Here is a 15,411-nt window from a genome sequence, read left to right on the forward strand (position 1 = left end):
AGCTTACATGGGGGTATTTGTTACACTTGACATTATGCTTTTTGGGAAAAGGTCCTTATTTAGAGGGGCATTTCCATTTTTAGAGCTTGAGAAACCTGGACTGAATGTAGTTACGACCTGATTTCCATCACCTTGTGGCCTGAGAGTCAGTTAACTCATTGGTGGGCCCCAAAGAACCAGACAACCACTTTTTGGTCACTCATTATCCATGGTATAGTACTCAAGGCAGGTCACTGAAAGCAGAGTGAGGATGCTCTGTGCAGGTATGTGTGTTTGTGTGTTATGCACATCCATGTTCGTGTAGGCACCGTCTATGTCTATAGCAGTCAGGGAATGCATAATCTGAGTATCCGATGTATCCATGAATGGTAAACATGCACGAAAATTATATTTTCAAAAGACTTGCCGAGTGATCCTAATTGGATAAGCATGTACAGGCAAGTGATGCTAGAATGAAGTTTTCCTTTTAAAAGACTTGAGGTCGTTTTGTTTACTTCTGAAATTTTTATTGGGGGGATACAAACAGATTTCAATATTCTATATTATACCAAAGAAATGTGCAATTGGAACTTTGGCTCAGAAAGTGTATTTGTGTGTTTGTGTTAGTGCATTAGTGGTATTTCAAGTGGAACACTCATGAGTGAGATAGATGTCCTTCCAGTCCTTGTGGATCTTCTTAAGCATCAGGAAAGACCACTCACTCACGAGTATCCAATATAGTGTGCTATGTTCTACCGTGGTGTGCGAGATTGTTGAGACTCTAGGCAGGAAGATGCATATGGGTAGAAGTAGAGAAGCTTCTGGAAAGAATGGGCTATGCTGATCATGACAGATGAAGGAAGAGAAGACATCTTACAGGGAGAACAGGGATGTGTGTATAAACATCAGTGGAAAGAAATGAGATGTGGACCTCTCTCAGTCTTCATGAAAATGAATCCCCACACTCTTATCAACAGTTCCTCTGTTCCAAAGATGAGTTTCCTATGTTAGAAACCAGAGAACTTGATTTTTCATATCAAATGTAAAAATGCTTTGGAATCTCTAACATATAAAGTGGGGTATTCACATGAATGCCCCAAAGGAAATCACCTCCTTAGAATTCCTAAGACGTGCAGGGAAATCAGTAGGGTGCAGAGCGGTCAGAACACGTGCTTCACGACGACGGTGCCGTCGGCATGCCAACCAGTGCCTCTGGTGCTCCGTCTCTGGGTCACTAACGCGTAGCCTGTCGGTCATTCCCATTTGTGTGGCAGAGTGGGCCCCAGGTTGCTTCTTCCAGGAAGCCTTCTTCTCTGCACTCTGACCCTCCATCCCTGGAAAATTGAGTCTCTCAGTAGAAAGGCATCTGAGCACACTTTGCACAAGAGGCCTCTTCCCCCTTTCCCCTCCCTCTTCCCTCTCTCCCCTCCCTCCCCTCCCTCTTCCCTCTCTCTTCTCCTCTCTGCTCCTCTCCCCTTCCTTCTCCCTTCCCTTTCCTTTACCACTTCCCTCTCCTTTCTCCTTCCCTGTCTCCCTTCTTTTCCTTCTTTACCTTTCCTTCTTTCCTTCATCCTTCTCTCCCTCCTTCCTCCCCTACTTCCTTCTTCTCTCCCTCCTTTTTACAGCAGTACTGTGGATCAAACTCAAGTTCTTGCTAGCTCATGCAAGTACTCCACTGCTTAGCTATACCAACAGCCCTCTTTATATTTTTAAAATATTTTATTTATTTATTATTTATTAGAGAAAAAAATGAATGAATGAGAATGGGCATGTTAGGATCTCTAGCCATTTCAAGTGAACTCCAGACACATTTACCTTGTGTATCTGGCTTATGTAGGTTCTGGGGAATTGAACCTGGGTCCTTAGGCTTCACAGGCAAGTGCCTTAACTACCAAGCCCACTCTTTTATATTGTTTTGTTTTGTTTTAAGACAAAGTTTTGCTAAATTGCCCATTCTAACCTTGAACTTGTAATCCTCCTGTCTCAGCCTTATGGTCAGTTTGGATGACACCATGTCTACCAAGCCCCACACTGTGTGGACTTTCTTCTTTTAATTTCACTGCTCTGTAGAAGCAACTCTGTAGCAACACCTACTCTTCAAGCCAAGACCCAGTGTATTCTGTTAAAGGCTATGACAGAAACATGCACATCTTTCTGCCTGTTGCAAAGTGCTGTTTCCCTGGGGTATAATCGACCAGCCAGGTCACTGGAACAAGCATCAGCAGCTTAGCCCCTGCTGTCATCATTGCCAGACTCCCAACTGTGCTGGAGAGCGTGTCTGGTGCCATGGAGGGTGCCTACCAGCCATCTGCCTAGTTCTGATGCAGCTTCCAGATGGGACTTCTGATCATCTTCTGACCCAGGGAAGCCATGCCACTTATAGTCCGGGTGTGCAGTAGAATTATTCAAGACTCTTTGGTATTTGAGGACTCATCCTGAGACAAGCTGAGTTTTGAACTGCACTTTGGCACATCTCAGCAAGTCATTCTGCCACTTAGAATATGCCCGGTAGATGGGGCCACCAGTAGATTCTTAGCCTGCACTTTGTGTATTTCTGCTTCCACTTTCATTCCTGTGTGTGTGTGTGTGTGTGTGTGTGTGTGTGTGTGTACTTGTGTGTACAGGTGCACATGTGTACACATGCATACAGAGGTCAGGGAGCAACCTCTGCTCTGACATTCTCATCCACTGATCAATATTTTATGAGCCAGGGTCTCTCATTGACCTGGAGCTCACCAAGTTAGTTAAACTAGTTGGCCAGGGTCCATCTGTCTCCATCTCTCCAGTGCTGTGATTTTAAGCAGGTGCCACCACATCAAGCTTTTTAATGTAAGTACTGAGGATCAAACTCCTATCTTCATGCTTGTAAGGCCAGACCTTCACCCATGGAGCTATCTACCCAACCTCCCACCATCTCTTCTTGATATAAAGGGAAACCAGAGAGACAAGATTATTTAGAATCATGTTAGAATAATGTTAGGTGTATTGTGTATTTTACATACCTAGCTAAGTTCTTTGAATTGATTCAGTAATAGTGACTTCTGGTGCCAATAGTTAACGGCACCACATTTCCCTCTATCTGTGACATGGGGGCTGTGGATTTTCTTGACTTTTCTTTCTTGCCTAATTAGAGACAATAAATCCAAAGCTCTCATACCCCTTATTGCCTCCTAAATGTCTGGGGTATATGCTAGAGACAGTGAGGTTTACAGAAGAGAAGGGGCCCATTGCTGAGCAGTCTTGAGCATCTTTGCACCAAATAACTATCAGAAACTCACCATGCTCCATATATCATTCTGTCAGATACAGCAGTGTAATTCTACTTTTTCCTGTGGCATATAGGGAAGAGAGAGGTCACCAAAATGAGCCACATCAGTAGGTTATTTCCTTGTTCTGTTTTGAGGCAGCATCTTATGTAGTCCAGGCTGGCCTCAAGCTCTCTTGGTGGCCAAGGATGACCTTGAACTTCTAATCCTCTTGTCTCTACCACCCCAGTGCGAGGATGGCAAGTATAGCACCACACTCTGACTTAGAAGCCCTGGGGCTCAAATCGTGTATTTTACACAGCCACTCTACTAACCGGCCTCCATCTCCAACCCAGCGCACAGGCAGGTTTTTCAGGCAGACTTCTGGGCTCCACTCTGAGTTTCAGATCTGGTAGCACAACCAATAAATCTATATCTGTAATGGATTCTAACTCCTTCTGACGTGGTACTATGCTTGGGACCCACTGACCAAAAGATAGCATTGTCAAATGCTAAATCCCCAAATTCTTTACTTTTCCCATAGAACAGCTTTTTCTCCCACAGAGCTGTTCAGTTGGCTGGTGCTTCTAAATGCTCTGTGTGAGCAGGCAATGTATCCAAAACACTGGGATATGCATTGGATAATGACAAATAGTCATGTCCAGAGCCCATGTTCCCACAAGCAGGCTCATCGTCACAATTGGAAAGATTGCCTCCTATCAAGCTCAGCAGGAAACTACTCTGTAAACATCTCTAGATGTAGAGGTCACCATAGAGGACAAAGCAACCATTTGGTGATGACCACTGGTCATTTATATTTGTTTCACATTTCTTGCTAGAAAAAATAGAATATTGCATGGCCTCTTCTGAGGGTGAAGCTAACATTTCTTACCTCTTCATAAAGTTTCACTGAAGCAAACAGGACTTCCCACTGCTATTTGACTTCCCCCAATTCACACCATAAGAACCACAGCAGCTTCATAAAGTTACACTGGCACTGTTCAAAGGTTGGTGTATATACTTCTGAATACATGTACAGACACGTACAGGGTTTAAAGGCACGATGTCATGTTTCCTATACTCCTCATGAGAGCTAAGTCAGGGAAGACAAAAGGAGGATTTTAACAATATGAAATTCAGTGGGGTTGTTTTTTGAGGCTACAATATTAAAAGCAAAATGTACATGTGGTAAAGTAAAGGATGTGTGGGGAATCAGTAGAAGAGGAGGGGCTCAAACTGATACAGAAATTGCTTCTATTCACAAAGCTTCTTTATTTGACTACCTGTTGATGTGGTGAATGAGTAAAAGTATGTTGTCTTAGAACTCTGTGGTACTTATAAACATTGTCCTTTTTGATTAAAAGAGTAGCATATAAACTTGTCAAATTCCAAAGCATGTATGTTATGGGTGGTGGGGGCATTAATACAAAACATTACTTGACGTCTGTATTATTAACCAACAGAAATTTATTTCTACGCATTTCATGTGATTTTTTTTGTTTGTTAGAACAAAGAGCTCAAGATTTATTATAAAAAAAAAGGTCTTTCCTTTTTTAAGGCTTGTTACTTTTATTTTTGAGAAGTGAAGGCTGTAAAATTGACAAATTTGAATAACCCCAAAAATGCATGAGGAAGAAATGTTCTTAAAATCACACAGCATGACTCTGTAGGCAATGTTAGAGAATTTTGGCATTCATTGTTGAATTTTGTGCACATGTTTCATTTTATTTTATGTTTAATTTGCATGTCTAGAAAGTGATCCCCTTTCTTTTCCTTGTTATTTCATTTTCTTCTCTGTGAAGACACTGTAAGTTGATTTTGATCTCATATTCTTTCTGTTAGATTTATTTTCTTCCATAGTGACATTTAGAAAAGAATCTTTTTTTTTTTTTCAATTCCTTTTTTCTTTTGGTATCATCCTTTGAATTCCTTAGGGATTCCAGCTAACGGGTGACAGGGGGAAAGGATATCTCGTTCACATTTGTCGCTTAATTATTGCACACCGTAGTATTCTTATAATTTCTCTGATTTGCATGTTACAGAACGGAAGCCAGACAAGAAGTAGGAATTAAAGCGAGAACGTTACCCGTGGTCGTGGACTGAAATAATAATGAGCATGTTGTTCTCCTCTCCCTCCTGCATGCAGGGATTTGGTTTCGTAACTTTCGAAAATAGTGCCGATGCGGACAGGGCGAGGGAGAAATTACACGGCACGGTGGTAGAGGGCCGTAAAATCGAGGTGCATGTCCAAAATATTTTCCTTTCCATCTTTTTGATAAACGTCTGCTTCACGCTCATTCGTTCTTTCAGGTGCATCCCTGGTGTCTTGTGTGTGCCCCTATTCCCTTCTCATTGTTTATATATATATATTTATATATAAAAAGGAAAACTGGCCTTACTTTTTTTTTTTTAATTTCACTTTATGTTCCTCTTATTACTGCTCAAAGGTGGATGGCAAAAAAGCAAGACAAAAGAAAGGTTAACCTGAAAGGTTTTATTTGTGGTTTAATTTTACTTATTTTCCATGTTTTAGAAGCAATGGGTGCAGTAATTTCCAAAGAGAACACAGTATTACAAACCAAACAGAACCTAGGACAGTTTCTTTTTCTTTTTATTTCCACTTCAGGGTTGAAGAGGGATCCACAGTGGTTTACAAATGAAACCAAATTACGAAGGCAATAACATTCAAATCATTTTTTAAAAGTGAGAGGCCTTAGTCATTAAATCTTTCATTAAATAAAAAAAGAAACCAGCCTTAATTTTCTCATTCTATGATTATGCAGTGAATAACCAAACAGGATTTCCTGTTCCAAATCTGGTCTCTCTACATTGATGGCATAAATCCCATAGTCTGACATTCCACACCTGTTTTTTTGTACCACTGGGATCCTCCTCAACATAACCAAAGGGTCATATTTGTTAAAACGTAAAAAAAGAAATAAAAATAAAAATTACCAGTTAAAATGCTTTAGTCTTTGGAGTAAGATGTCGCATATTTTGCCTTTCATTTTCCCCCCTCGACGTAACGCTTAGGCCCCTCACCAAACTCTCAGTAACCATGGTAACTGTATACAAACTCATGCCGGCGATGGTGGTGAATGGTAAGTGACAAAGTCCATCTGCCGCTTCACGTATTTAGTGCTGATATTATCTCTATACATATATATATATATATACCACGTGAATTTTTTTGACTTGTCGTATTAAGTTTTCTTGATGCTCTATTTTTTTGGATATTGGTACGCCTGTAATTGAGTGTACGTTCTAAGCAAGCCTGGGAGGCTCTGACTGGATTGAGTTATGACCAGTGCACATCTTACTCAGATTGTTAACCCCATATTGTGTTACACAATGCACCCTCTTTTATCCTTTTGTTAGCTGTGACTTTAAAGCTTGAATGATTTGTTAATCCTTGCGATGTAAAAGGCTCTTGTTCCAAGTGTTGAATGCTAGATGTCGCTTCCCCAATGGTTTCCCCTCCCAAAGTGTTGCACACGGCATAAACTTGTTTGTCCCTTTTTTTGACATTTATGTTCCCTGTACCTTGTCTCTTCCCTTTACTACTTCACTGCATGTCCCTTCACATGAACTTTGCTTTGTGTTAAAAAAAAATTCTATTTATTGTTTCTGTGTTACCATGGAGAACATGCATGCTTTTTAAATCTTCAATAATGCAGTATCTTTTAATTTGCTTTTACTGTCTCTTTATTAAATGTTTAAATGAGATGACATTGCTTTATTGAAATGATTTGTAAGTTACAATGGTTATGAAGTAAATGTAATTATAAAAATGTATGATTTTGGTTATGCACCTATTGCCATTTCTAAATTAAACTGCATTTTAGTTTTTGTTCTTTTGTTTTGTTTTTAATAAGTAATCACTGTCATAATGCATGCAGCTAATTGGATGGTGGGCTCACCATGGAATTCATGCTCATTGGACTTCTCTGTGTATGTAGGTAAATAATGCCACGGCTCGTGTAATGACAAATAAAAAGACTGTCAACCCCTACACAAATGGTAAGTAGAGACTGGCCTTCTACCCGATATTTTCTCTGCTTCTGAATCTATCAAGGTGTTTGACCCAGGAATCTGTTTTCACCAGCCACTCTTCCCTCCCATGGCCACAGTGAACCATGCCAGCCAGCTGTGATCATCAAAACAAAGGCTGTTTCAGATTAAGAGTTTATGCTGTCCTTCCTCCTTCTAAAATAGTTCTACTTGGGATTGAGAGCCAGTTCTTATTTGTATAATCTTAATTTCTTGGGGTTCTGTCAAGCCCAGGAGAAAGTGGAGGTTTTGTTTATCACTTGTCACGCTCCAGGAAGTGTGACTACATAATTTGCTTCTGGCTTTGAGACCTATCTGTAGCCACTGGGATTTTGTCGTATGAAGTTTTCTTGATGCTCTATTTTTTTGGATGTTGGTATGCCTGTAATTGAGTGTACATTTTAAGCAAGTCTGGGAGGCTCTGACTGGATTGAGTTATGACCAGTGCACATCTTACTCAGATTGTTAACCCCATACACAATGACTGAGTTCCTTAGGGACAGGGGATGTGGTAATGAATCAATTTTCTTGTAAAGGTTACCTGGAGTGATTTCAGACCAGATGAGGGTGCTGTTGAGTATTACAGACCCCTTCAGGACCACACATTTCTGTAGCTACCAAGGATATCTCCCTGTAACTTGTCAGAAAAAGACTTCCCATATATCTGGGGATGTAGTGGAATGGCAGAACACTTGGCTAGTATGCATCAGAGCCTTGGTTTGATCCCTAGAAGTGTCAGGAAAATAAATCCAAATATATATGAAGAGATACAAAATATGCACACACATGTTTTAGTTCTTTAATCTTTTTAAAAAACTAAATTTATTTGTTTGTAAGCAAAGTATGATAGAGAAAGAATGGGTGCACCAGAGCCATATCTGGCTTTTATGTGAGTACTGGGGAGTAGAACCCAGGTCATTAGGCTATGCAGGAAAGTGCCTTAACCACTGAGCTGTCTCTCTACCCCTTGATTGTTTAACCTGGTTGTGTGTGTATGTTGTGAGGTAAGATCTTGCTCAGGCACAGTCTGACCTGGAATTCACTATGTAGTCTCAGGGTGGCCTTGAGCTCATGGTAATCCTCCTATCTCTGTCTTCTGAGTGTGAGTGCTGGGATTAAAGGCGGGTGCTACCACAGCTGGCTCTTTAAGAATCTTTTTTAAAAAATCTCAAGAGATATGAGGTGAAGAAAACTGCTGTTATGATAATTGCATACCAAGCAGGTGATGCAGTTTATTAAAGTATATACACCTAAGAGAATATGATATCTATTAAAATGAAAGGAGGAAGGCACTGACAGGGATTATAATGAGTAAAAAAATAAAATAGTAAAAGCTTCACAATGAGTTTAACTAAGTGATGGTAATAATGCTGTCAAAATGGTAATATTGCATTGAATCTCAAGACAAGAGATGCAGTTTTACTTAGACAATTTTTCTTGGATTTATGGGGTTTTATTTTACCTAGCATAATTTTATTACAAGCGAAAGGAAAAGTAGTTTAGAAAGAATTTCTATTTTTAAAGTTTTAATTATATATGAAACACAGGAACACAGAACTATAAAAAAAAGGAGATGGAAACATAAGGAACTAGATTTTGACAAGCTCTACTGCTAGCCTGGTGTCCTGCCTCCTCTTCAGAGGAACAACTATTAGAGATTGTTGTCTATCATTTCTTTTGCACTTTTATATATTACATTTATGTGTATAGCTAAATATTTGTAGGATCTACAGGACTATGTACACATTTTTGACAGAGATATCATTATGATAATACAAAGCTTTTAACTGGCTTTTACAACTAAGTATGGGGTTCTCTAAGTATTAACACCTACAGTTCCTATCCTGTGGCTCTACAATATTCCATAGAATGGATATGGGGTTGCTGAGAACTTCAGTTTCTAACTGATGTGTCATCATCTGCTTCTCTGTGTTTGTTTCACTGTTACAAACAACAGGATCCACATTGGATTGTTTTTTTTGTTGTTGTTGTTCTGTTTTGTTTTCTTTTTCTCAACCTTCTGCCAGTGACTGCCAACCTGAGGAAGCCAGACTGCTCTTAATTTCCCAAGTAATACCACTGGACAAACCATACCCTCAAGAGCATGGGGAAAGCTCACAGTGATTTATTTCTCTCAATGGTTTTTCTAGCTCTGGCAACCCAAGCTATATCCTTACAGGGCATAGACAATTTCTGCTTCAGACTTTGAATGTCCAACACTGAAAATAATTGAACCTCCCTGAATTATGTGTTAAGAGGCCTGTTTGGATAAAAATCATAGCTCTGCAACTGCCTAGTGTGAACAGGTGGTGTCACCCATCTGACTATTGTGCATTTTATTATATTATGAAGTAGCAATTTTGTATGTGTGTCCACTGCACAATGCAGGTATACTGAGTAAGAAGATGAAACCAAGAAACCAAATGTGATTCCTTAAGCTGCATGTCTACATATGTATCTCATGTTTTTATAAAAAGGGGTGGGGTTTCTATCCATCCCTGTGGTACAGTGTGCAGGGACTGAGAACCACAATCACAGAATGCTTGAACACTATTCAGAATTCATTTACAAACAGCCAGCATTTCTGGAACCTGATCTGCTATTCATTATATGAGGCATTTTAAAGGCATTGCACCAAAATGATTGCACACAGGACATTGTTCACTCTATTTGAGGGATATAAAAACTGAGGCTGTGTAAGTCATTAATGATAACTTTTAAGTATGAAGTGCATATTGTCACTACAACGTAAATGGTGATACAATATAATGAGAAAAATACAGGCAGTGTAAGGATAAGGTAAGAAAGTACATTAGCACATTTTTTTTTCATCACTGTGACAAAATACCTGATTAAAAAAAGAAAACAACAGGGCTGGAGAGATGGCTTAGTGGTTAAGCACTTGACTGTGAAGCCTAAGGACCCCGTTTCGAGGCTAGATTCCCCAGGACCCACATTAGCCAGATGCACAAGGGGGCACACGCATCTGGAGTTCGTTTGCAGTGGCTGGAGGACCTGGCGCGCCCATTCTCTCTCTCTCTCTCTTTCTCTCTCTGTAGCTTTCAAATAAATAAACAAAAAAATTAAAAATAAGAAAGAAAAAAACAGTTGAGCTGAGCATGGTATAATCCTACTCCTGGGGAGGCTGAGGATCACATCGAGTTCAAGCCCAGGTGGGGCTACAGAGTAAGTTCCACGTCAGCCTGAGCTACAATGAGACCCTACCTCGAAAAACCAGAGTGTGGGTTGTTTTGCCCATGGAAATGGATGCTTCCATCAACAGTCCTTGGCTCTGTTGATTCTGCCTTGGCGTCAGACAGGACACCATGGTGTAAAGACATACAGTAGTAGCTTCTCACTTGATGGCAAAGAGGAAGCTGAGATATAACATAGAGTCCAGGCCCATATGTCGCCTTCAAAGGTCATACTGAAATGATAAAGTGAATGCTGAGGTTTACTCGTTAAGTATACGACTCAGAAACCAGTAAAAGTATGACTTACCAAAATTAGAAACCATCAGATGTTATGGCCCATCTTCAGACAGTGAGATAAAGCTTTCATTGCCAAGGTCATAGTGGATCCCTTCAGTCATGTATCCAACCAAAGTAGTGGCAGCCACAGTTTCCGAGGATGGACTAAGACTGGGCCCTAAATGCCAAGGAAGTGAGTGAGAAGCTATGCTGTGGTGACTGGTTCATAGCGTGGTGGAGGATGCGCTTCCGTTCTCAAGACTTGTAAGCATGGATAGATTAAAAGACTTGAGAATAGAAGATGAACTTTTGGAAATTCCACCTTTCAAAAATCTCCACAAAGAAGGAACTACTCTTTCTCTCTCTCTCTCTCTCTTTCACTGCTTCTTCCTAAAGCATCTCTATGAAAAGATAAAGTGAGGTTTTCTGTGTTGGAATTGGATGTAGAGGGATTTCTTTCTTTCTTTCTTTCTTTTCTTTTTCTTTTTCTTTCTTTTTTTTTTTTTGAGGTAGTGTCTCACTCTAGCCCAGGCTGACATGGAATTCACTCTGTCATCTCAGGGTGGCCTGGAACTCACAGTGATCCTCCTACCTCTGCCTCCCAAGTGCTGGGATTAAAGGCATGCACCACCATGCCCGGCTCTGGAGGGATTTCTTGATAGTAGCGAAAGTGTGTGTTTTAGACATGATTCTTGTTTTCTTAGAAATTCTTAAAAAGATGAGTGCTGAATAAAAATATCAGACCATAAAGAAAGAAGTCTTTCATTTTTAAAAGTTTAAATTTTATCTACGATTTGCACATGTGTGTATGTGTGTGCTCCAGAGTCTTTTGCTGCTGCAAACAAGCAGCAGATGCATGTGTCACTTTTTGCATCCAGATTTACATGGGTGCTGAATTAAACCCAGGCCTGCAAGCTTCACAAGCAAGGACCTTTAGCCACTGAGCCATCTCCCCACCCTAGAGAGGCAGTCTTTGTTTCCAGTTTGAGCCTGCCTCATGACTGACTGTTGAACTGTAGCCAAACTATTTGGACTCTCCCTGTAGAGTTTTGTCCAGTGGGAACTGAACAAATAATGTATGACCCATATCATAAGCTTTTGTGATCACTAGGGGAGATAAAGTACTCAGCACAATTCTAGGTAGTTACAATGCCATTTTCACATTTGTAGTACATTATTATTTAATTATCCAGTGATAACAATATTAAACAGCCACCTTGCACCATTCTTCTGTCTTGCATAGTGAGGTGAAGTTCCAATAGACAGTATCAAACACTCAGCAGCTAATGGGAGCTGAGCAGGTAAAACTAACGAGAAAATGAGAGGAGAAACTGATTTTTTCTCGTCTAGCTCTACCCCTTCATTGCTTCTCCCACACTCTGTTTTATTTTGAGCTGGCCCTGAACTCCCTCCATAGCCCACAAGGTCTTGGAACCCGGTTCCTTGTGCCTCAGTCTTCCAAGAAGCTAAGATGTGAATCCTGCACCAACAGGCATGCACAAAGCTCAGTCTTTAAGTATCTTTTGTGGGTTTTTTTGTTTGTTTGCTTTTTTTTTTTTAACGGTGAAGGAAAATATTTCTGAGATGTAGCAGTGTAAACTGTGCAGATACACGCCAGACAAAGCAGCAGTAGATCAGCAGAACAGGGGGCTGTACTGAGCATTGCCAGCAGGGAAGTTACATGTGGCCATACCTGACCATCTCTAGTAAAGCTATCAGAAAAGATTCTCAACATCAAGTTGTTGCCTTTAATCAATGTCTCAAGAGAACTAGAAGCCCTACATTTTAGGTGAAATCTATATGTTGGTCATGAATGCATGCTGTTAAAAAATATCCTCAGTAACCCCAAACACACACAGAGTGGACACCTAGCTGCTTTTGGGTTTGGCATTTGAATGGTGCCTCCTGCCCTGGTTTAATCTAGGAGGTCTCTGACATCCTTGGTCTGTTTAGAGAGCACGTATGTAGATTTTGAAAGCCACCTGTCCCTGTAATGTATTTAGGGCATTTTTCTGGTATGTGTTTCTTATAGCAAGGGTTGCACACCATGAGTGTGGTCCAGCATTTTTCTAAAGCAGGCTACCACACGGCCTTGGAGGAGCAGGGTTGACTCGACATGGCTCCCAAAGGCCCGGCCTCAGAAGGGTTGCTGGGAATCGCTCATGTGTCTGCAAGTGAGCCAGGCCCCGTGTGTCTGGGCTGCGCTCCATTGCCTTGTTGGATGGGGCCCTGGGAGGCAAGGAGTGGGAGGCTTTGTCAGCCCTTCTCCCTTTGTTGTAAGCCTCATTGTTCGGTTTAATGTCCTTGATGAAAATCTCAGAATTTGCAAGGCCTGGGGACATACAAACTGCCTCAGAAATTAAAAATGGGATCATTTTGTCCATCTTCCTGACAGTACAGGCTCTTCTCTTTGGCAAGGTTATCCCAGGGGTCTCTTCCAGGTACTAGAAAGAGTCACAGAAAGCACAAGTTCATTTGCATGTAATTTGCACACATTTACATAAGCCTGCTTGAGGTCTGTAAGTCTGAGCAAATCTGAGCAGAGGAGACTTTTAAGAGCTGGATTCTCATTGCCTCCCCTGGAAGACAGGAGTCCCTAAGAGGCTCCTTGGTCAGTTGTGTAGCACCTAGCTTCTGGAGAGTAAAAGGAGACAGAAGGGAATAAGTTGATTAAGAAATATATTCCTTCCGTTTATTTAGAAAAAGACCAGGCCAGAGCTGATGAGACAGTTCAGTAGGTAAAGTGTTTGTCATATAGGCATGAAGACCTCCTGAGTTTGATCCCCAGAACTCATGTGAAAATGCCTGGAACCCTAGCCCTGGAAGGCAGGGGAATCCCTGGGACTTGCTGGCTAGCAGTTAGAGACCCTGTCTTAAAAAATAAGGTAGAGAATAATCAAGTAAGACTTCCAACATTGACCTCTGGCGTACACATGCACCCACACATAAATGTGCCCCCCAAACTCACACACACACAAAACTACACACTGGGGATTCATCATGGAGGACAACTGTACCCAGGTTTACAATGAGTTCTAATGAGGGAGAATATTCTAGAAAGCAATTCAGCAGAAGCCAGGAAAGAAAGAAGACCAATCCAGGTGGAGTCAGCAGCTATGCAGAAACTATAACTGGGAAATGAACCACAGTACCTCTAAGAGAGGACAGGAAAGTGACATTGACATGTTCTGGAAGTTTCTAGAGACTCAAAACACACCAATCCCAAATGGAAAGAATTGAGAAGGGTTGTCCATGCAAAGAGAGAAAAACCCTAGATGTATAATGAACATGGATGTTTTATTCCAATTAAAATGGCCAATGGCCTATGACTTAGAGAGAAAGAAACAGAAACACAGAGCAAATGACCATGGTTAGAGTGTGTGGTCCTCAAGATCAACACAAGGACTCTTTGTTAGTTCTAAGTTTAGAAGGCTATTGAATATCACATAGAAGAATGGAGCAGGTGGTTTACTTTTTTTTTTTTTTTTTTAACTGCCATGATATTCCCTGGCATGGCTTGCTTCAAATAAACCCCTTTGGCCCAGAGGAATAACAATTCAATGACTCAATTACTCATTTAATAAGCCTTCAGATTAATTCATTTCACAAATTTAAATTTTCTGTGAAGAACTAGATGGGAACATTAAAGATGTCTACAGCTGTGATTTATCTAGTTTTCTACTTTTTTCCTTAGCCTCCCTCTGACTTGAAATGCAGATATGAGTCCCATTTCCTTAGAAATTAGACATGTTCTTACTTAGGAAATGGTGAAATTTCAGTCAAACTGAAGTCATTTTACATACTCAGAAAATATATATTCTGAGATATTTGAGGTATTAATTTTATGTCACTATAGAAATTCCTATAAGATAATGTATGACTCATATAGCAGAGGAAGATGTCAGTGGGATACTTAAAAACTACGGGACAGTAGGTCTCAGAAATCATGTCTTTCTGTATGTCTGACAAGAGACCTGGAAATTCTTTTGAATTTGCCTCTCAAGTATAACACTTTAAGAAATCCCATCTTAAGGTCATTTGGGAGAACAGAAACTACCTAGCTTATACAAGTTGGAAATGAAAGCTGTTAAAAACAAAACGCTTTTTAGAAAGTTCTGGATCTCCTTAAATCCCAGGGCCTATATGTTGAAATGCTAAGCTTTTGCTCTTCTCACTGGATCTCACACACACCCTCAGCTGTTTGTTTTTAGAGGTGCATCCCATAGGTCAGGTGAGACTGTCCTTTCTATAAAACCTCAGAGTTCTCGTTGAGAACACCTTCCTTCATTTTTGTGTTAGTACTGTTCTCATTGCTGCAATAAAATCCTGACTAAAGCATCTTTAGGAACAATGGATTTATTTTGGCTCTTCATTGATTAGCATAGCCCATCATGGCTGGGAAAGCACGGTATCAGGATCTTCCCCACCTCACAGATCCATGTAGCAGGGGAGGGGGAGAGGAACAAGGAGATGAGAGGCCAGGAGAAGATGTGATTCCCAGTTTCTGAATATTTTTGGATATTGCTTTCTTTTTTCCTTTACTGAAAGTTCCTAAGGGTCCAGGATTTTTTTTTTTTTAAACTTTCCATCCATGACATTTGGAAAATCACAGGATTCTGTTAATCTTGTAGATAGGTTATTTGAAAGTTACCTTAGATATCACACAT

General features: G+C 40.5%; 1 protein-coding gene across 26 annotated transcripts in view; it reads left to right on the forward strand.

Moving 5' to 3' along the window:
* Positions 1-15,411, forward strand: part of Rbfox1 (RNA binding fox-1 homolog 1) — a 1,978,359-nt gene that overhangs the window by 1,859,476 nt on the left and 103,472 nt on the right. For all 26 annotated transcript variants that reach the window (XM_045161626.1, XM_045161611.1, XM_045161608.1 and 23 more), the window contains 2 exons: positions 5,371-5,463; positions 7,184-7,244. In XM_045161626.1, the coding sequence (XP_045017561.1) occupies positions 5,371-5,463; positions 7,184-7,244 (154 nt within the window). The remainder of the gene's footprint in view (positions 1-5,370; positions 5,464-7,183; positions 7,245-15,411) is intronic.

Source organism: Jaculus jaculus, chromosome 11 (genome assembly GCF_020740685.1).
Source record: "Jaculus jaculus isolate mJacJac1 chromosome 11, mJacJac1.mat.Y.cur, whole genome shotgun sequence".
Lineage (NCBI taxonomy): Eukaryota > Metazoa > Chordata > Mammalia > Rodentia > Dipodidae > Jaculus > Jaculus jaculus.